The sequence below is a fragment of the Morone saxatilis genome, unplaced genomic scaffold (genome assembly GCF_004916995.1).
Source record: "Morone saxatilis isolate NCDOM2014 unplaced genomic scaffold, NCSU_SB_2.0 Contig8, whole genome shotgun sequence".
Classification (NCBI taxonomy): domain Eukaryota; kingdom Metazoa; phylum Chordata; class Actinopteri; family Moronidae; genus Morone; species Morone saxatilis.
The window spans coordinates 18,519,382-18,542,121 of NW_023340257.1; the positions used below are offsets into that span (position 1 = coordinate 18,519,382).

A 22,740-nucleotide genomic window follows, 5' to 3' on the forward strand; every position below is an offset into this window, starting at 1 on the left:
TTAACAGTGTTAAGAACAGCTACTGGCAGCGCAAATCACCTCCCTCTTTGTTGTCTGGTGATGCACGATTTTTATTCCTGTGCATTAACTCCCAAAAGTAGATGTCATGACAAGATATTTCTGGCACAGCCTCAGTGTGGTTTGATAGCAGGGAGATGTCTCAGCTCCATAAACCGTCAACAATAAACATCAGGTTTGTGTTGTTAGTCACACAAAATCAAAGACATTTAACACACCGCTCCATTATACGTGACTCAGAAACAGCAACAGCTTCAAGAGGCGGTGATGCATCGCAGCCGCACGATGTCGCATCTTGAGTAAAAGGTGCAAATGTCACTTTTTCTCAAGTGGAGAAACTCTTGCTCTCTTGCTCTCACTATATTATCTATACTATACTATACTACCACAAGCACTCTTTCCGCCCACATGTGAAGCTGGAGAGAGCACTCGAATGCAACATCTGCACCTCGATTGTCAGGAGTCTTTCTCGCAAAAGTAGGAATCTGCGTCAGACGAGGGAGGTCGAGATAAACAGAAAATTGAATCACAGCAGCTCATTACAAAAACGAACTGCTGGAATGCTTTGAACATAACAGGTTGTTGATTATGCAGAACAAGTACAGGAGCGTTGAAGGGCATCTTTTATACTGCTCGTAATTGTTTTTTGGAACTTTTTGAAAGGTGGATGCATCCTTCCTTTTCTGCAACGCCCTCTCATATGTCCCTTATATTGCAGTCTGCTGCCTGTGTGATACAGGAAGTGACAGGAGCATATAAGAGTGTCTGTTAAGGGCCTCTTCCACTTTCTCTTTCATTTTACCCTTTTTGCTGCACCATCTCTCCCTCCAGTCGCCTCTTTTTAACACCATTCCCTCAGTAAATGATTAGACAACATTCTGATGCATTATTAATCTCCTTCTTCTGCATCAATATTACATTAGTCCTAATATGAATGTTACACTAAAAATGAAAATCGCTAGTGAGAGCCAAATGCCATACTTCACTTGCTTCCCCGTTATATACTGCAAAATGTAAAACAGCAGTGCATTTATTAGCTTTCTTTATCCGTTTGGCTGTTTCGAGTGTATGTTCAAGCAAAAAAAAAAAGAAAGAAACTTGGGAAAGCTCCTTCTCGCGTTAAGAAGAGAGCTGAGCGTGTTTGTATGTGTGCGAGTGAGCGTGAGGGTGTATTTGCTCACCCACATGCTCAGATCCATGGAGACATCATGGAGAAAGGCAGGAATGTGACAGACAGGGTTAGTGAATCCTCCTCCTCCTTCTCTCTTTACTTTACTTTATTACTTTATTTATTTGCACAGAAAAAAAAGAACCATAAAATGTAAGATACTAAACAAAACAGTTGTGCAGGGGAGGACGGAAACTTATGTGGGATCATTATTAAGGGTCTTCCCCTCAAAAGTGCACTCAAATCAAAGCAAAGAAATAAATAAATACAGGAAAACAACAGCCATCTCCTGCTGTTTCAGAGCACAACGTCAGTCTCTCTGGATGTGTCGGTGACGTGCATGTGTCAGAAATTGAGATTCTGCCTTCATCTAATGCCTCGCCTTATCTGCTGCTCTTCTTTTCCGTGTCCCCTTTCCACCTCATCTATTGCTGACTTCCTTCTCATCCTCATCCTCCTCCGTTTCATTAATCTTTTCCCCCTCACCTTGGCTTGAGTACAGCAATGGCACAGAAAGTATTGGAGTGGACCGATGGCCATTACATATCATCAGATCCTGTTAAGTTTACTGTCTTGGAAGTCTGCTACAGTTACCACTGTATGTGCTACCTGTGCTGAGTGTAATGATTTGATCCAACAGTGATTCGATTTAATTTTTATAGACCCGGTGCAACATGAAATCCAAAGATTCAAACAGAATGCAAGGTTAATTTTAAAGGAGGCGTGATTGCATAGTAAAGTAAAGTTAATAGATACATGATACAAACTCACAGAGGGCGTCGCAACCTGGCAAAAAAGCCGTGTTTGCTTGATTTAAAACTGTTCTCAGCTCAATCTGTTTCGGACACAGCGAGAACTGTAGAGCTAATGTCTGTACAGTTCTCACTTTTGATGTGTCGAGTGAATCAACACGGACAAACGGTCCAGCAGTCAAATGATGCAAAGTCAGCCCCCATTCTTTTTCTATGGGACACAAGCGACTCACTTCACAAGGCATTGTGGGACTCTAGGTGACGCAGGACTGACCAGCAAAGTGAAAGTTGAAAAAAATGTATGAAGTTTATGAAAATGTAAGCAGTATTTTGCCAAAAAAACAAAACTTACAACAAAAAAGCAATACAGTGGTGGGTCATCATTGCTTCCTGTGATCCCTACTCCAGGATTATACACAAAAACAAAAAAAACAATTTTACATTAAGCTTATTTACAAATGTTTGCTTATACTGTAAGTTAGCTACTTGCTAGCTTGCAAGCGCTGACACAGCTATGCAATGTGTGCATTGCATGTGGCACCGTAAGGCAAAAACTCACTTTGCTTTCTGTCTGAACACACTATTCACATTTTACCTTCACAGTTCTACATTTATAAATTCTATAGACGAGTTGACGGCAATAAAACACATGATATCTAAGTGAGAGGCACAACATAAGCCTCAAGAAGTTACTGGTATCTGAAGAACAGAAAACATGCCAAATCATCCAGACAGTAGTCAGTGCAAACATGTAATTAAAATAAACACTATTTCAGTTTTAATCTCTTCCTGCTTTTTTAATCATTACAAACGGCTTTCCAAGCCTTAAAATCGATGCTTCACAACACGTCAATGTTTAGTTTACACTTCTAGCACTCAGCAGACCACACATGTCGCATGTTACAGCAGTGATGCACAAAGTGTTATCTGGTGATAGACAATCTGAGTGATGATGACTCAGTTCGCCAACAGACTGACAGAAGTTAAATGTTGCTTGGGCTGATCTACTAGTCGCATCTCTTGGCTATAAAACATTTGAAAGACAGATGAATAGGAATAATTCTGCAGGCGTAGCAGATTCCCTCTTCGGCTGCATGAATGGACAGACTACAGCTGTGTGTGACTTGAATGGACAGAGCCTCTCGCAACCTGTTGCATAATTTATGAGGGTGTTTCTATTAGGTTTGGTTAATGTGTTTCTTCACCACTTATTGGTTCTCATCAGTGGCTGCACACAGGGACACGCAGCAACATAGAGTTAGATGTTTCCAAGGTTACCACATGCAAGAAATCAGACCTGGAGCTAATTAAAGCATGACACATTCATGACTTTTAAGTGTTTGATGTATTTTCTTTAGAGTAGACTCTGTCCACAAACTTGGGTGTTATATATCTTTGTTCAGCGGTGGAATGTAACTAAGTACATTTACTTAAGTACTGTACTTAAGTACACATTTGAAGCATTTGTACAATTTTATGTCACTTTACTTCTACTCCTACTCCAACTCACTCTGATGAGCATTGTTCCTGAAGAAGAAAAATATCAGCTGATAGATTGATAATGAAAATAATTATTAGGTGCAGATCAATAAAATGTGATTGGCTTCATCTGAACCAACTACAGCAATATAATGATGCTTACACATTAATGCATCAGTAAGAATATTCTAATGTAATGGTATATAATGGCATAGCACTCACAGCATTAACTACTTTTACATTTGAAACTTTTAATGTACAGTTTTAATGTGTAATGTAACATTTTCAACACAGGACCTTTACTTGTGGTATTGTTGATTTTAATTAAAGCCCCAAGAAGGAACTAGCATTTTGTGCCGATTCTGGTGGCTACTTCGGATAAAAGTGGTAGTTTTTCCATCGACTTCATTAATTGATTTCAAGGTGAATCTGACAGTAATATTATAATATTATTATAATACATTAAACTGAAACAGTTTCATTCCCAAGGTGACGTCTTCATATTTCTTATTATGTCAAACCAACAGTAAAAAGTATTCAATTTACTATAATAGAAAACAATATTAACATCTGAGAAGCTGTGTGAAGTTTGGACGTTTTTGCTTGATAACTTAAACAATTATTCGATTACCAAAATTGTTGCAGATTTTTCATTTTCTGCCAATCAACTAAGTGTTGGACCTCTAATCTATATAAGTCCTCCACCACTGTCTCTATTGCATTATCTTAATGTTTGATGTCCGAGGTTGGACGTTTATCTCTTTATCCTGCATGTAACCACAGGTACACGATGGCAGTCTAACCATCCTTGGCATCACTAGAGATGACAGAGGGGCGTACACATGCCGAGCCTACAGTGACCAGGGAGAGGTGCTCCACACTACCCGTCTACTGGTTCAAGGTATTGTATCCAAGTTTATATGTAAGAGTTTATTAATAAGTGTTGTTGACAAATGTATTTGCACCAGATTTTGAAATGTAAAAAAAACCTTACTTGCATCCAAATATTGTGTTTAAATCACTAAAGTAGTTAAGTTTCATTATTTATACTTGAAAGCATTTACTGTAGTAGCATTTAAAAGCAAAGCCATGCAAGTCTCTGGTGTGCTGATGTATGTAACATACCTTCTGAGTCTGTATCAGTCAGTCAATAGCTCAGTCTGGGGCCTCTCTGTGTGCATGTGTGCGTGCTCCTGTGTACAGCCATGTGTGTACAACAGGATCTGTCTGTGAGAACGTCACTGTCTGTCTCCGGTCCATTAACTAGGCTCTCTGCTAGACACAGATCAGATAGATGGCTGTGATGCCAGCCTCCAGTTCTCTCCGGATACTGCAGAGCTTGGGGAGTTAACAGTGTGTATTTAAGAAGAAACTGAGCATCTTGCTTTTATGGTAGAGTTAGCGTTAGGTCTATTTTAATGCCTCACTTCAGTTGGTGCAAACAGAGCAGAGGAATTACTGTCCTCTTTGTTCCCAGTATAGTAAATGCACATGCACGCTGACTGCAAACACACATTAAAAAATCATTGTGTTGTAACCTAGTGAATAGTGTAACCAGTGGTGCATGTGAAGTGACTGCATTAAGTTTGCAGCCCTCCAGTGGACCCGTTAATACTACGATACCTGTTCTCTCAACCACAACACAACACAGTGGTGGGTCAATTGTGGACTTCTGGCTTTCTGAGTGAGGTAGGACGACAGTATTATGAGAAAAAAAGAATTGGACTGGGATGATTATATTTGTGCGATACTTCCTATATACTATACAGCTATTTAAATATTTATGTATTTATTCTTAAAATATTACCACGTTGTCCTCAAAATATTAATATTTGAACTTTATTCTTGAAAATGAAAAAAGTATTATGGTAATATTGGATATATTTATATTCTAAATTACGGCTGCCACTAAGGATTATTTTCTCAATTAATCAACTAATCTTATAAAATCCTTTACAATTTCAGAAAATAGTAAAAAAAAAAGAACTGCCTATCAAAACTTCCTAGAGGTCAAGGTGACCTGTTTAAATTTTTGTCTGATCAGCAGTCCAGAACCCAGATATAATACATTTTGAAGTAATATAAAAGAAAGTTTTCACATTTAAGAATACCAGCTCTACTTTTGCATTGTGACTAATCATTTAATTTCATTGTTCATACAATTTACAGGTTTAGACACAAACAGAAGCATTTACTGTATCATGGTATATGTCATTATATAACATCTTACTGATTGATCAATGGCTGATATGCTCTACCACTTCAGCTTTTTATCAAACATTTAGTTAACAGAAATAAAAATAAAAAATAGATGAAATGAAAATGAACAGAAATTATATTACAAAATTTGTCAACATAATAAGCTTGAGGAGGCAGTGATACATATGTTTATTGAGACTGACTGTGAGTCGATGTGTTTGTATTGTAATACCTATTCACACAAATGACAAATACCCCGATAATATAATTTAAAAAAACTCAAACTAAAAATAACTTAAACTAATAAAAACTAAACTAAAACGTAACATTTTTAAACAATAAAAACTAAAATGAAACGAATAAACCTACTCTGGAAACTAACTGAATTAAAAATGAAATAAACATAAGAACTAATGAAAAATACAAAACTATTATAACTCTGCTTTTTATCAGTATCACAAAATGACATTTATTGTGTCAGAACTGTCACCACAGCAATGTAACAGGGTTCCTTCTCTAATAAATACTGGAACCTATAAAAGTAGTAATTCTGTTTGATCTGATGACACTGTTGTAAGATGTTCCTGTTATTTTGTCCACACCTCTTTACAGAGTTCTCACTTACCACGTGTCAGCCACTGCAATAACCTTGTTAACCTCCTGTCATATGAATACAAGAATTGTTTTAATGAATGAAACACACTCAGAGAAATCTACAGTCAGGTTTAATAAGAAAACCACACAAATGAAATGTTATGTTGGCACTGGAGTCGAGTTTGGTTGAATATTGGCATTCGTTGTGAAATAAAAAGCAGGGTATGATTAGGACTCACAGCAATAACAAGCAGATATCTAAGGAGTCATGATTCTCACTCCCGTGATCTGTTTTTAATTGTTATGTGAGACACCCGCACAGTGCCGTCAGTAGTCCCACCTGATGCATAAAGCCGTGCACACTGAGAGGAAAATAACCAGGAGGCTTGTATCTGGGCCCACTCATAAAAGACAGCTTACCTTTCATGGCTTCTGCTGTTTTATTGAGAGTTAAGAGCAAACCTAGAGTACCTCGGGGGATGGAAAGGTTACAATGTGAAGCATGCACAAGCTTCAACGCTGACTACCATTAAGGTTACAATAGCTGCCTGCTCACTGTATTTTACATCAAACTGTGGTGATATATTGTAAATAATGCATAGTGTATGCTCTTTCTCACCCTCTTCCTAAAAAAAATGTGACATCCCTAAAGTGGAAACAGAGAAGGCCTGCATGTGGTTCAGGACCTTTTATGATTTAATAATAGATTTCATCCCTTTAATGCTCTTCTCCGCCAGTTAATAGAGCATAGTTTAAGTTGTGATAACTCATCTCATCTTTTTAAAATAAAAACTGAATAATGTACATTACACAAAATCTAATGTTTTTCCATTGTAAGTTTCATTTTTCTTTGTCAGACATTTTTTAAATGTTTTAAATGAAAGTACAGTCAAGTATTCAGTTAAGTAAGACCACAAATACAAAGAATCCTCTGCATATTATATGACTTTTTGTTGCTCTTTTATATTATATTATTATATATATATATATTTATATTTTAAATGTTTTATACTTACATTATATGTAGATATGTTTATTTACTGGGTTTAAAACATTGCTCATATAACCAGACGTGTGTAATCTAATGGAGACAAATCTGTGCCTCATTTAAAAAACTGTGTTATATATATTTATAAATATATATATTGTAGATACTACCTAAAGCATGCAGCTCTTTAGCTCCTCTGTGGCTTTGACAAAAAATGGTCTGGAAATGAATAACGGTTATGTTTTAACATTTTCATTGATCATTGTTGTCTGGCCTAAAGTGATTCTTACATTCTCCAGTTGTATAAATGTGAAGCCAATAAAAAAAGGTTTAATTCATTAACTAAAATGTGCGCCATATGTTACATCTTGACCTGGTGCCTTTTCTATATTTTGCCAAACCTCAATAGTGGTGGCTACTAGTCTTGAGTCTCCCCAGCTACAGCGAGCTAGTTATGGACTCCAAATCCCCCCAAAAAAAGTCTGGGAGGAAAATGGAGAATTTAATTGTCTGTGGACAGATTTGTTTACTTTCACCACCAACGCTGCTGGCTTACCTGATCTGCCTAATGTCTTTCTACATTAGAAAGCTCAAATATGTTTTGTAGCTCCAGACAGATTCTTCTTCTTCTTCTTCTTCTTCTTCTTCTTCTTCTTTTTTTGGGCCAAAAATCTCTCTTTTGATAGCAAAGGAAAGGAAAGGAAAAACAATTCAGAAAAGAGCTTTTTCTTTGTAGTGGGACCATTAACGCAGCTATAATACATATTTCTTTATACTGAGAACTGATCAAATGACTATGTGTAATGTGAAAGTGGTCACTCAGATTGTTTTCACCTGACTCTGCAGATCTATGGAGCATTGTCTTCTGGTTTAATCTCATTGCTCTCAAATGCAGCAGAGCTTTTTTTTCATAAAAAAGGCACTAAATCCCATTGTACTCTACCTGCTAAACACCAAACAGCAGACAGACACAATTAGCGACTAGCTGGTAAACATAGTGGAGCAGCTAGAGAGCCAGGTAGTTCCCTCAGGAGTCGGTGGAGACCAAAAATAGAGTTCAAAGATGTGAATATTAGACATAGATTCATTAGGTGGACAGAAACACAACTCTGAATGAATGCTAATGTTGCTTTGTGTCTGTTGGGTGTGTAAATAGGCCACTGTTTGATAACAAGTTTGTCATTTTACTATAAAGATGATATGGTATAAAAATAATTTCCCCCTGGGATTATTAAAGTATTTCTGATTCTGATTCTGATTCTGATAATATGTCAAGCTTACTTTCAAATAAATCAGTTATTGCAGCTTTAAAGAGTTTCTGTCACACGTGCACAACGAACGCTTGTTTCTGTTTCTCCTAGGCCCTCCATACATCGTCTCTCCACCAGAAAACGTCACTGTAAACATATCCCAGAATGCACTCTTCACCTGCCAAGCGGAGGCGTATCCTGGCAACCTGACCTACACCTGGTTCTGGGAAGAGGATAACGTCTACTTCAAGAAGTAAAGTTATGATCAAGTTCACTTCCGTACTGTAGCTGCAGTAACTTTCCGTTGGGAAACAACTTAGTTAAGCACTTGGGTGAGGTTAAGACTTAAAGGCCTTGCTTAGAAGATTTAAATCACCACCATGCAGCCTTTCAAAGCTATTCTGATGTGAGTGACATTGTGTGTCTCTGAGCCCTTTGCTGTGCCATATTTAGAGTGTGTATCTATGTGTGTGTGTTTCTGTGTGTGCCCGTGCCCTGTCCTACTGCGGCCCTAGAGGCAGCAAGAGCGGGCCTGGCGGGGGTCTGTCTGGACAGTGCCAGGCGAGTTAGTGCGCTCTGATGACAATATCACATGACTCAGGCCTTGTGTCATCATATGCCTCTCATGCAGCGATGATCTGAAGCATAGCCAGGACCTCTGCGGGCTCCCTAGAGCAGGCCTTTAGAGCTCGAGAGGGTTTTACAGCCAGCAAGTGACAGACAGAACAAGTGGGAAGGAAGAACGAGTGAATGGGAGTTTGACTTGCAGTGAAAACAAGTGTCTGAGGAAGTACGCTGAAGTGTCCTGTCTAATTTTAAACAGCTTTCATGGCATCAGTCGTGTTTTTTAAAAAAAGGATAGGATGCAGGGTAGTTAAAATATATTTAAGAATTGCATAACATTTGTTGGTATCACTTTATAATAAAGTACACTTTATAATAGTTTATAAGTTATTACTGTGGGAGTACAAGTTTAATAAGTTCTAACATACTGTCTCTAACACTTTTGTTTTATGTAGAATTATATTACTTATATGGGTTATTATATGGTATTCTTAAATTATTATATTATATGCTACTGTATAGCATATAATTCTCTTCCATTTCTACATAACATTGTATTATTACTGTATAATGTGTGTATATTACATGTACTGCACATATATTAATATTATTATATATACTGTATGAATTTGTCATAACTATACATATAATGCATATAGTTAACACATCATGGCTGCCAGACTTCACTTATATAGTCTAAAAAATTGTAATGTATATATTGTATGTGGCATTTTTCAACCTGATCACAATAATAATATACGGTCATAATATATAGAGCAATTTTCAGGATACTCAAAGATGCATTACATGACAAAGAGTCAAAACATATCATTGATAACTAAAAACACACTAAAGGCACAAGGTAGCACATGATATTATCTTATTTTATCAGTTGTCAATAAATGATTAATTGATACTTTACAGATCAGTTAAAAGCCATTAATAAGAACAACAGTTGGGTTTCCAAGCTATGAAAAATGTCTATTTGGTAATAATGCAATTATACAAAATGCTTAATAAGTTGATTAATGGATTTTGTGATCACATTGTCCGTTTGTTGTTCTTGTTGAAGGCTTTTAACTGTAAGCATTTAGTAAATGGTTTAATAAAGCCATTAGTTCCAACATATAAACCGTTAATAAAAGGAGGTCATATTTGAAACCAGTTTATTTAAAGACATATTCAGTTTGAGCTTCAATTCTGTTTCATGTTTAAATGTTTAATTATTTCACTGTGTAGACAAGGACAGCAGCTCCATCATTAATTTTAAATGGTGTCAAGGGGGAAAACATGAAGGCTGTACCATTTGGTGATTATGGCAATTAGCAGATTTATTTGAATCTCTTGCTCTGTACCCTGTGTTCTCTGGATCCCTCTCAGAGAGCTGAACTGCTGTTTGACTCTCTGCTGCTCTCTTATGGCACCTTGATGTAATTCAGCCAAAAAAATGAAAAAAAGACTAGATGGCTGCCTTGTCCTGTTGGTGTGTTTCAGTGTGTGACAAAAAAAAACGTCTGTCTCCTCTGTGCAGTGATCTGAAGCTCCGAGTGCGCATTCTCATCGACGGCACCCTTATCATCTTCCGGGTCAAGCCGGAGGATGCCGGGAAATACACCTGCAGTCCGAGCAACAGCCTTGGTATCTCGCCCTCAGCATCGGCCTACCTGACTGTTCAGTGTGAGTGTTACCGTGGCAACAAAGTGGAGGGGGAGGGGCGGGGAGACGGTACAGCGAGCTGTGTGTGAGGAGAACAGCAGCAGCAGTATGGAGGCTGCTTGTGTTGGAGGCTGCTGTAGTATTTGGCAGCGCTGCTCTACCGCTGTAATGCAAAGTAACCTTCTTGAATTTCAAGGTCAGACATGACAGAGAGGGAGCACACCAAGCCTCTTTGACCATTTTCATATTCTGAGGATTTTAATGATATAATTATTATCTATTCCAACTCCAGCCTCATTCCTGTGCACAAAGATGGAGACCCTCTCATCCTCAGACTCCATTTTTCCTGGTCTCTTTTGAATCTGGCTTCCCGCCAAATGAAACTGTGACCTTCCTGTTCATCAGCTCTGACCGATGAGAGAGAAACGCCACTCCTGGCCATGTGACTTTTCATCGTCAGCCCTTGTGTGTTGAGCTAATTTGCTCCCAAGTTGCTGCTGGTCATTGATTACTGCACTACAGTATGAGAGAGAGAGCTGGGGGATTCACAGCACTGCAGGCACTTATTTCATCACTGGCCTCAAATACAGCAGACCATAATTAAACCAGTGTCCTGGATGCTTCATGCAAAACATACTCTGGGCCTTTTTTTATCAAGCATCTCAGGAATTGTGCTGAAAGTTAACCTAGGGCTACAAATACTCAGAGTATGGCTTGAGAGTAACTTAATAAGCATCCTACAGTTACTTTCAGCAAAGAGAAGGATGACTCCTCGCTGCAGAGCTGCAAAGAAGAAATTATGAGCAGGAAATGCAGAAAATAGGCACGCTTTTTCCTTATAGATACAGATTATACATGCAAAAATAGGATGAAAAAATATAGTAAAACTCATGTTAATATTTACAAATATGCTATTTTGAATGTAAATATTGGCATACCATTTACCTGGTTTAAAGGATAAGTGTAGTCTATATGTAAATTAAAATAGTATTTAATTTGACACCGCTACATCCACGCTGTATCCTTTTACAACCTATAATAATGCTACACCACATCTTGCACAAACTGCACACGCAGCACTGATGTTGAAAACTCACTGTCTAGCTGTAGCATAATCTTTCCATTTTTTATGTTCCCTACAAGCAAAGAAAATATGTCTTTAATGTCACTGTAAAAAAATATATAACACAACTCTAAAATATTATAGCCCTGCTATTATTTTAAATTGAAAATAATAACAATTAGTTAGATATATAAGACCCATATTCAATTTTACCTATTGTAATTAAGTTGAGATTCTTCATTATGCAGGTATAGTGCGTTCTCACTACGGACAAAAACGCAATCAAAGTTAGATGTATGACTTTTTTTACTGTATGATTTTTGGTTCTGACAGAATCAACCTTGTTACACAGATGTGCATCCCGTATTCGAAAAAGGTGTAACGTTATCGATTTCTGAGGGAATATCATGTGTATCCTTCTGCATCCTACACAAAGTCACTTTTAAAAAATGATTCTGTTTCTGTCAAAGCGATCTTTCAATAAGCTCATTATCATCAAGCAGAACATCTCTCCTCTCAGAGGATATCTCTGAACAGATTCTCCTGGAAACAGATTAGGACACTTCTGGAGTGCTTTTTGGCCGAGATGGAAAGTTGATGAAATGCTTTTACTTTTAGTCCTAAACGTAGGACTGAAAATGCCTTAGTAGTGATTTCCTTCTCTGAAATGCTTGATACGGCTGTGCCCTTGGTCTTTTTTCCATCAAGTAATCCACCACATGTTCGATTTCTACTGTGAAATCTCTTTGCACATTAGATTATATCAAACATTTGACGCAGATATAATTGATTTTGTATCCAGCATCTTTAACACTGATCCTCCCTTTACGTCCAGACCCTGCCCGAGTGATCAACATGCCCCCGGTCATCTACGTCCCACGGAAACTGCCAGGCATCATCCGATGCCCTGTGGACGCCAACCCACCTGTGACATCAGTGAAGTGGGAGAAAGACGGCTATCCTCTCAGAGTGGAGAAGGTTAGTCTGCCTCAGGGCTTCGTTAAGTCTCCTTTCTCTGTGTTACAGTACATTTACTGTAACCCTTTTACGTTGGTATATTTATGTGTAACACTTTACTTAAAGTCCCATAATATGAGGACATTTTTAAGCAAGCTTACAACTACATTATAATTTGTTATAAATAATTTATTACATGTTTATATGCTGCCTTTAACTGCTAAATGGGGGCGTGTTGGGGGCGTAAAGTGTTTTTATTTATGTCTCCATTTGCTTTTTGCAATGTCATACGTGGTTGTGTGAAAATGATTCCTAGTTTGACAAGATGGATGATTGTGCTGTGCTATAGTTGATGAGAGAGGTAGCTCAGCCCAGACAAAATGTGGACATGACATTTTCTTTTTAAACATGTTGGGTTTGATATGCTAGATCAAGATTAATAATATATAATTGATACACAAACAGCAGATTTAATAACAGAACATTTAAACCACAGAAGAGCAGGTTAGTGCCTCAATGAGTATAGGAGTCATTTTGATTATTAGACCCATGTGATGAATGTGGACATAAAGTGTTAAGAATTTATGACATAACCGACAGACAGCTTGGAAGGTAGAGAGACGCCATATTTTGAAAGTAATAGTTTCATACTGTTATGTGTGTTTTACTTCATTTTTATGACAGGAAATTCTTTTTGAAATGAGAGTCTAATCTTTTTACACATATACTAGCATTGAAAATTCTACACAGTAGTAACATCATGTAGGCAGAACAGTTAACTGTAGTTAATCACAGTGTCTTTACATTTTATGTACTTTATTTTATCCACTACTTTTCACTTTTCAGAGTAAGATTTTACATAAGAAACACAAGATTAGCTTATATATAAACCAGATGTGACCCAGATGTTCCCAAGATTTATAGCTTGTGACCTCTTACAAAAAAGCGATTTCTAGTTATTAAAGTGATGTGTTTGAGTTGTTAGCAGTTCCACCAGAGAGATATTTCTGCTCTAAATGTTCTCAGATGGTTTCATTTAAATAACGGTTTGAGGCCCTAAGAGGTAAAAGTATCTAATATAATATAGAAATTATGTGAAAAAGATAAAAATCCATAAATGAATACAAATCGGTGTAGCAGAAATTAGTTTTTCTTCCAGTCCCATTAATCATCTCACAACCTCTCACATTTATCTTGTGACCCTCGGCGGTTCCCGACCCCAAGTGGGAACCACTAAAGTTGGAGCTAGCTCCACCTTGACCAGCTACAACTGTAAAATGTTACTTGCACTTTGATGCACCAGTATTGACAGTCCAATAATGTCATATACAATAGTATATTACTCACAGTGGCCAGTTTTATTCAGAGCGAGTACTAATACTTTTGATACTCTAAATACGTTTGCTCAGGTAAGATTTTGAATTCTGGACTTTTCCTTGTAATGTATTTTTACATTATAATATCAGTACTTCTATGTAGGTAAATGATCTGCATACTGCTTCTACCACTGTCCTTTGCTGCCACTGTGACAGCTTTTGTTTTGTTAAAGTTACAGCACACTGTTGATTAAAACTGTGCTTGTTCAGAGATAATGATCCAGAAGTGTCCAGTGATCTTTTAAAATACAGTATCTTTTAGCAATTAATATCCTGGCTACAAATACTACTGTCACAGTTTTGTTACCATTTCAGCATTATCCATCCCTCTGCTCAGAGCTCTCTATGTGTCACTGTCTTTGTCTGCTTTCTACTGTCTGCTTTCTACTGTCTATCTACTGTCGCACGACATTTTGTGATGCTGTCGAGGGCAGGTCAGCTACGTATAAGCATTCACTTCCAATTCATCTGATTTAAATGGAATTTGGGGGATTTTTGTTTTCTTTTGCAGTTCAAAAACATTTAGGTTGGACCCTGAGATTTCAGGAAAAAAACCCTGAAATCAAGCATTTCAGATGCCCCCCTTGTCTTGTAGTACCCCGGTTGGAGCCTGATGCCAGATGGAAGTATCCGGGTGGCGGAGGCCACAGAAGACTCCCTGGGCACCTACACCTGTGTGCCTTACAACGCCCTGGGTACCATGGGCATGTCCCCCCCTGCCACTTTGGTGCTAAAGGTACATCACTGCTTCCTATTCTGCATGTCTTTTGATAGACTTATCTGCCCAGAAGTCTGCATGATGGTCTGGTGTTTATGTGTTTATCCAGGATCCCCCTTACTTTAATGTGAGGCCTGGGGGGGAGTACCGTCAGGAGGCTGGGAGAGAGCTAGTTATCCCCTGTGCTGCTTCTGGAGACCCTGATATACCATCCATCACCTGGAGAAAGGTGCAGTAGACGGACAGATAACAAATAAGTTACACATTATCTTCTACACTTGTTTCTACCTGTTAATGTGTTGTTTGCACTTTTTAACCATGTCGCTGTAATTTCCGTGTCCATTGAAGGTGGGGAAGCCAAGCAAGAGTAAGCACAACATCCTACCCAGTGGCAGCTTACAGTTTCTGTCCCTCAGCAAGGAGGACCATGGAGAATGGGAGTGTGTAGCCACCAATGTGGTCACAAGCATCACTGCCAGCACGCGTATCCTAGTCATCGGTACACAAAATCTGCACAGTGCTCTCAGCTCACAGTTCTATTTATGTCAACACAACGTACCTCTCATTTGAGTTCATTGTGATCCCGATTTTCTGTGTGGTTTGAGTGAGTTGCATGAAGAAGACCATAATCCCTGAAACACCTTGCCTCTACCCAATATCCCCTCGGCGTCATTAGATCTTATCTGTAATAGCTTAATTTAAAACCTGAATGTGCAACTACAGTGTGGTATCCACACGTCTGCTAAAGCACTGTCCCTACAGCCTTTGTCTGTTGAATCAATGCACCAGGGACATCATTTTACGCTTAAATTGAAGTTTCAACAAAGGCGAGCAGGGTTATGAAGTTTTAACAACGAAGGTCTAGATGCATGATTGCATTGTTAGTTAGTTGTTAGTCAAATTCTCTGTATGTATAAAAGTTGTGGTACAACAAGACCTCAAATTTATTATAGTATCTATATCTATTATAATTATATATAAATAATAATAATAATTGTAGATATCTATTAATATCTATAATGCAAGCTGAAGGGTTCAGATTTTAATAACTAATCATGGTGCCTTTAAGTAGCCTTAATGACTGTAGTGTTCTCTGATCCAATTTGAGATTGTAGCACTGATTATGCCCTTTGGTAGCTTAGGTTGTGACAATGTCTTTACAGCAGTGATAGCAGCCACTTTTTAGACTTTGAAGATAAATGTCATTGTAAATGTTTTGCACAAAGCCTCACTGAACTGGCTTCCAGAGGTGCCTAGCCTCATTCAGATTCAGATTCAGATTCAGAAATACTTTAATAATCCCAGAGGGAAATTATTTTCGTTACACACTCCATGATATACAAATGACATATTATACAAACAACATATATATATACTATCATATATATATATATATATACAACATTCAACACAAAAAAATATAAATATATACATATGTAACTATATATATATATATATATATACAGATCAAATACATCCTACATCGACACATGATTATTATGGGAAATTATGCGAATGATGTAAAATATACATATGCATAGCAATGAGAGGCACAATAGTCTTGTGTTTTGGGGATGCTTTGTGCTTTCAGGCATTCCTTTCACTCATTATACACACATTGCTCTTCCCTGCGGAATCATTTATTAAATTTGTTTGTTATTTTCAGATTCTAGTCCAGACTGTTACAGGAATACTCCATCGAAAATCTGTTGAGGATCAAATATTAAACCCCTGTAGGCTAGACAAATGGATAAATATAGGAGCTATATGATTACATTGTTGCACAGGGAAGAGCACAGCAGTACTTGTGAGTATTCCTTAAAACTACAATATTGTTGTCTTTTTAAAGGACTTGTAGATGTGTTTGAAGGAATAGGCACTGTGAGACATATTCTGTCAGATGAGAAGATTGATACCACTCTCACATCGGTACATTAAATATGAAGCTAGAGCCGCTTAGCATAAATACCAGCACCTTTAAAGCTCACTAATTAACATGTTATATCTAGCGTCATCTGAGTTACTTTTTTTGCTAACATTCTATTAAGATTGCACTTTAATTACTAATACAATTGATTGTGTAATGTTTTCAGTTAAATGGTGTAAAAGTAGTAAAAATCTAACTTTTTACTTTTGGAGTGAGTCAGCTAAATCAACATCTATGCTGTCAACACATCTAGGACTGTACTTCTGTCCTTTACAATAAGATAGCATGCTTTAAATACTCAAATTACGCAGAAAAGGCTTAAGCACTGCAGTGAAAATGCAGTTACTTTTGTATACTAATAAAATGTTCATGTGCACATATGAAATTCGACATATAGATTTATATATAACGTGTATAAATTACAATTATACTTTTATACTAGTCCCTGCAAAAAGGCTGGAAAACGCAATGTGTCAGTGTTGAACTCAGGACACAGTCTTTCTAATTTATTTAATCTGAGCTACTTTATGCTAATTTCTTACTAAGCTAACCGTCTACAGGCTTCATATTCAATGTGCAGATATGAGAGTGGTCTTTTCATCAGAACCTAGACAAGAAAGTGTGTCGAACTATTCCTTTAAGTTTGGGTTTTGTGATCAGGTCACTAAATCTGCCCCAGTAGCCCACTGCCCCAGTGCCTTTGGAGTCGTTACTGTCGCACAGCTGGCAGCACTCAGCCTGCCTGCCTGTGACCAACCTTCAGCTGACAGGTGTCACAGCTGTGCTCCTCAGACCATGCTCAGGTCTCTCTTTTATCCCAGTGTGAGAAGTAAGCGGCTTCGGGCCACATGGCACAGCTGTTAGGTGGATGGGATGAGCAGAGCTGCAGACAGCATTGCTGCTCTTGAACTTGACCTTACACTGGTCACCACCTCAGCCAGTATCACAGTATCCTCCCGAGAGCAGGCAGGCACATGATGCAGCACAGCATTTTGGGGCTAAAACACCAACAAAATGCTACTCGTTTGACTTGTGGTGCATAATGTGACATGAACTCAATCAGTATGAGCCAGAGTCTGATTTAAATAATGACAAGTTATGTGAATAAAATGTTAATACATTATGCATGTTCAAAGGTATAGTTTCATTGCTGCAAATGATATTAAACGATAATTGTAAGTAGTTGTAAATCTGATAAGTAAATTAGTACTTTTTAAATTCATCCCCTCTCTCTGTCTCTATAAACCACTCAGGCACCAGCCCACATGCTCCTGGCAATATCCACGTATTGCCCTCAACAACCTCTGCTAATGTGTCCTGGGAACCAGGTTATGATGGCGGCTTCGAACAGACGTTCTCTGTGTGGTACGGTCCAGTGTAAGTGCTCTTACTTAACTTCAAATCAATGGCAGCAGTCTGCAGATGTGGAAACACTACCTGGAGGTTATCGGCCTAGTTTGCCATAAAGTACGAGCAGGCTTGTTTTTTTTTTCATCCCCTTTTCACTGATGATGATGCAATATGAAATTCAATCAGAAGCTCGCAGCAGAATTGTTTTGACAGCATATTTCTCTGGGTATTCAGTAAATGTATATGTGCATAATTCATGGTGTGTATTGAGTAAGTAATGGAGTGTATATGCACCTCATTGTAGTCAGAACAGAGAGCGTTTTTTAAACATTTTGATGCATGTGAGTGAATTATCTGTCTGGGTACCTCTATAAATTTATTTGTTGACTGTAAAAATTAGAAAAAGGACATTTCCGACTTTTCTTATGTGGAATAACGTTTCACATGGAGTTGAAACTATAAAATTATGAGCCCTGTAATAACTTTAGTAAGAGATAATTATATGCTAAATACATGTCACATTATAGCCCAGTAAATACAGCAAAAGATCAGTGGCTTGTGGTGTATACGGCTGCACTGATAACAGATAGATCTTGTCAATATCTGACAAAAGTAGGTTAGTTTACATTCATACAAGTAAATTTTAGATTACTACTTTCTTGCTGAAGTGACCTTATTTCCACAGGGATCATTCAAGTAATCAAAAAAGTTAGAAGGTTGTCAATATTTGAAGTGAAAAATCAAACTTCATTAAATGCTTTCGATTCAGGAATTGGCTTCACATTTCTGGCAAACCACCAATAAGAACAAAATGTTCCCTTTACAATGTAAAGCTGACCAGACTAATTGAAACAGGTAGTATTGACCAAACAATGCACATTTCACAGACATTTTTGTGTACATGTGGACATTTTAATCTAGTTGCAGACGAAACCATTTATAGCCAGTTTTAAAGGATAATGACAACGTTGACAGTACAGGCACTTACTTTGCTACTGCTCAAGACTGACTATTACAATGTTTTATTTCATTACCCTGTTTTCATTTAACTGTCATTATATATCAATCAATCAATCAATCAATCAATCAATCAATCAATCACACTTAATTTGTATAGCTACTTTCATACAGGTTAGTCAGCATGTGAACTACAGGCGAGCCAGGGGAGGTTGGCTTCTTTTAAAGCTGTAATAGGTAACTTTTATAAAAAAAAATAGCTTTTTATCATATTTGCTGTAATTTTCACTTTGTCCTGGCAGTAGTACACGAGACAGATAATCTGTAAAAAAAATCTATTTTCTCTGGCTCATTTTAGCGCTCCTAATGGCATTTGCAAGGAGCCAACGGGCCTGGGCGAAAACAATAAAACAGAACCAAGAAACATATAAAGTCGCTTTGGGTTGGAGGCTCGAAGCTAGTTGATTATTGTATCTCATCCGCAGAGTCCCAAAGTGTCTGTATTTTATGCCCTGGGAATGAGACTCAGCAATCAACTGTCTTTCTCTGCTCTGATTGGTTGTTTTTACTGAGGCCTGGTAGATTCTTGCAAAAAATGCCACCAGGAGCACTACAATCATCCAGAGGATTACTTGTCTGATGTACTATATACTGTCAGGATATAGAGAAAGTTTCAGTAAAAATTACAAAAAATATTTTTAGAAAAATGACCTACTGCAGCTTTAATAAGATATGAGCTCCTCAGAAAACATGTTTTGATGAAAATTAAATTTTGTATGGTCTCTAAATTATTGACAATATGCTATTCTTGCCGTGCATTTCTATTTTTCTGTATCTTTATCAAAATGGATCATGCACAGAATTAGACTCTTATGTATGTATGTCTTTTATTGCTCATTATATATCAGATGACATGCAGCGAGTATAGTATAGTTCACACAAGCTGACAAGCTGATAATAAGAGAGTACAAATATAAACAGTAAAATAATTTGATACTAATGCACACAAGAAATACAAATAATGGAAATGTAATAATAAAACCAATAAGATAGATAAGAGGAATAGAATAAAGGAACAATAAAAAAGATAAAATAAATAAATAAATAAATCAAATAAAATAGATAACAGGGATTAAGACATTTTAAAACATTAATAAATTAATATCAAAAGATTAAATTAAATAAATAAGGGCCATTAGAGACTGTAATCAAAAGCTACAGTATAAGCTAAAAGTTCTAAGTTTATGTTTAAAGATATAAACGCTTACTGATGATCTCAGATCCTCGGGCAGACTGTTAAAGCACCTCAGAGCATAAAAACTAAAAGCTGCCTCACCAGAAGTTTTTGTCCTGCACTCTGGAACAACTATAAGACTCAGAGGACCTGAGGGGCTGTGCTGGTTTATACACTGCAAGAAAATTAGACAAGCAGGCTGGTGCAAGACCATGAAGTGCTTGAAAGACAAGTAAAAGAAACAGAGAATATCTATTCGGTGCCAGACCCTTCAGGCCCCACTCACTTAAAACTGTCTTGTGATCCTGAAATCATGTATATTTTTTCTGTTTTTCTGTCTCATTTCTGTTGTTAGGTCAAAGAGAACAGACTTTGGTCCTCACGACTGGCATTCGATGCCAGTTTCTGGTGCTCAAACCTGGTTGGTGGTGCCAGGGCTGGAGCCTGGGACAGAGTACCAGTTCAGTGTGTTGGCACAAAACAAACTGGGCACCGGCCCATTCAGCGAAGTTGTGACAGTCAACACTGCAGGTGGGTACTTAATCAAAGGTTTCTCCCTCATATTTTGCTGCTTGACTTCAGAATCAGCCCACACTGAGTTGCAGTGAAACACTATTTATAATTTTTATAATATCAGCAAAAACGGATTGAAGATACTGCCCTCTAGTGATGTTTGAATTAATGTATATAAGGACGTAATTTCCACTGGAGATTGAGGGGAGCATCCCCCTCACTTTTATTGTGTCAGGTTCATTATCATTAACTCTCTAAGTACTCTGATGTCCAAATTCCTGATGTTCTGTCTTTTTTTTTTCACCTTGGGTTTTGCCTCTCAGGCCACATACCTTGTCGGTGGAGGTTGTTGGCACCGGATGGAGCCTGAGGGGAACACTTGCAGACATTTTTTCAGGACAGAAAGTACTGACACCTCCTCTGTATGTTTTCAGATTTAAAAATAATCTAAATTTAATCAGAATTTTAGTCAGGTACAGTTAAAATTCTTCTAAAAAGACAATATATCAATCAAAAGCACGACAGTATGTAAAGATGTAAGAAAAAGATTATGCATTATCACTATCAAGGAAACTATACATGATTTTAAGACAAATTGGTGCATGAACGTTATTTTTTGATGATATTATTTATTAAGTATTCATTGTCATCATATTTTGACTTTTGATTTAAATGTACCTTTAGCAAAAGCTACAGAATTAATGAGTTTCCTTACCCAAAAACCAGCAAGATGAAGTAAACTAAACTGTATACAGTAACTGTAAAAATGCCTGAAACCAAACCTAAACCCTTGAATGTATTTAACATATTTCTTTCATCAGAGAAAGCAATACGTTTAGACTGGATTCACAGTTAAGCATCATCTCTTAAATGTTAACACTGCTTTAATTCCATCCACCTCCATAATGCACTGTTGGTGATTACAACTATTCATAAATCAAGGACTTTATGCCTCCTTGTTAATCCCATTTGCGCTCTCCTGTCAGGATTTAAAAGAAGAAACTCCCAAATATTAAACATCAAAGCCATCAAATCAATTTAATGGTGACTAAGCAAACAAGATTCTATCTGCCGTTTTAATGTACGTGGCTGGGATCTTTAGGCTTATAAGAAAGGAGGTGGACAGCGAGTCAGAAAACCATTAAAATGTGCACAAGCACAGAGATGGGACAAGCTGATACATTTTAATGCACTGAGCAATACAATAGATAATAATCACTGCAAATATTTTGAATTGCCATAGCAGGAGAGTCACAGGTGTAACTAATGACTTTAATGATGGCACTGTTACATTTAGGTGTGCCAATAAACTATCATGCACAATACCATCGTCATTATTAATGTTATTAGTTCCACTTGTGTTTGACAAGTCAACATGTTTGCCGTGAGAAAGGTGTATTAGTGAGTGGTTACACAGTGAATCGAGCTGAATGCAGCTGCTGTTAAGAAATTCATGTTTTGATGTGTATTTATCTTTTAGATTCTTGTGTGTTATAATCCAACTCATGCCTCAAGGGCATGCTGCCAATTCAGTCTTTGTGTGCTGCTGCCTGAACAGAAATTGAATTAAACGTGTATGGTATTTAAAATCAATGTCTCAGCAAAAGAAGAGGATGGAGGTATATTTTCCACTATACCAGTGGAAAGGACTAAGAAGTGAAGGTGTTGCATAAAGGCATTCACAGATCAAGGCACACCCAAAGTCCTCTGTGTGTGCATTGAGTCTAATCCATATAGTCTAACTGTGAGACTCAGTGGAAAAAGTCCTATCTATAAAATCTATAGGGGAGGGAGCGGGTCCTCTTCCATGGAGTCGATCCACCATGTTTATACAGTAGCCCAGAGTTGCTACCTTAGTTTCTCCTACATGCTTAGAAAACCCTAAGCAGTGAAGAACTCAATTATAAAAACTTACAATTAGGTTGAAACCAACCCGATCCATTATGATTTAAATGTGCAGTGTGTAACATTTAGGAG

The 22,740-nt window shown here is 37.4% G+C and overlaps 1 protein-coding gene across 1 annotated transcript in view; it reads left to right on the top strand.

Annotated features, from left to right (window-relative positions):
* igsf9ba (immunoglobulin superfamily, member 9Ba) overlaps nucleotides 1-22,740 on the top strand; it is a 67,372-nt gene that overhangs the window by 29,834 nt on the left and 14,798 nt on the right. The window contains exons 5-13 of the mRNA XM_035679401.1: nucleotides 4,201-4,318; nucleotides 8,560-8,701; nucleotides 10,544-10,689; nucleotides 12,567-12,709; nucleotides 14,660-14,800; nucleotides 14,892-15,011; nucleotides 15,131-15,281; nucleotides 17,963-18,086; nucleotides 20,606-20,781. Coding sequence (XP_035535294.1) covers nucleotides 4,201-4,318; nucleotides 8,560-8,701; nucleotides 10,544-10,689; nucleotides 12,567-12,709; nucleotides 14,660-14,800; nucleotides 14,892-15,011; nucleotides 15,131-15,281; nucleotides 17,963-18,086; nucleotides 20,606-20,781 — 1,261 coding nt within the window. The remainder of the gene's footprint in view (nucleotides 1-4,200; nucleotides 4,319-8,559; nucleotides 8,702-10,543; nucleotides 10,690-12,566; nucleotides 12,710-14,659; nucleotides 14,801-14,891; nucleotides 15,012-15,130; nucleotides 15,282-17,962; nucleotides 18,087-20,605; nucleotides 20,782-22,740) is intronic.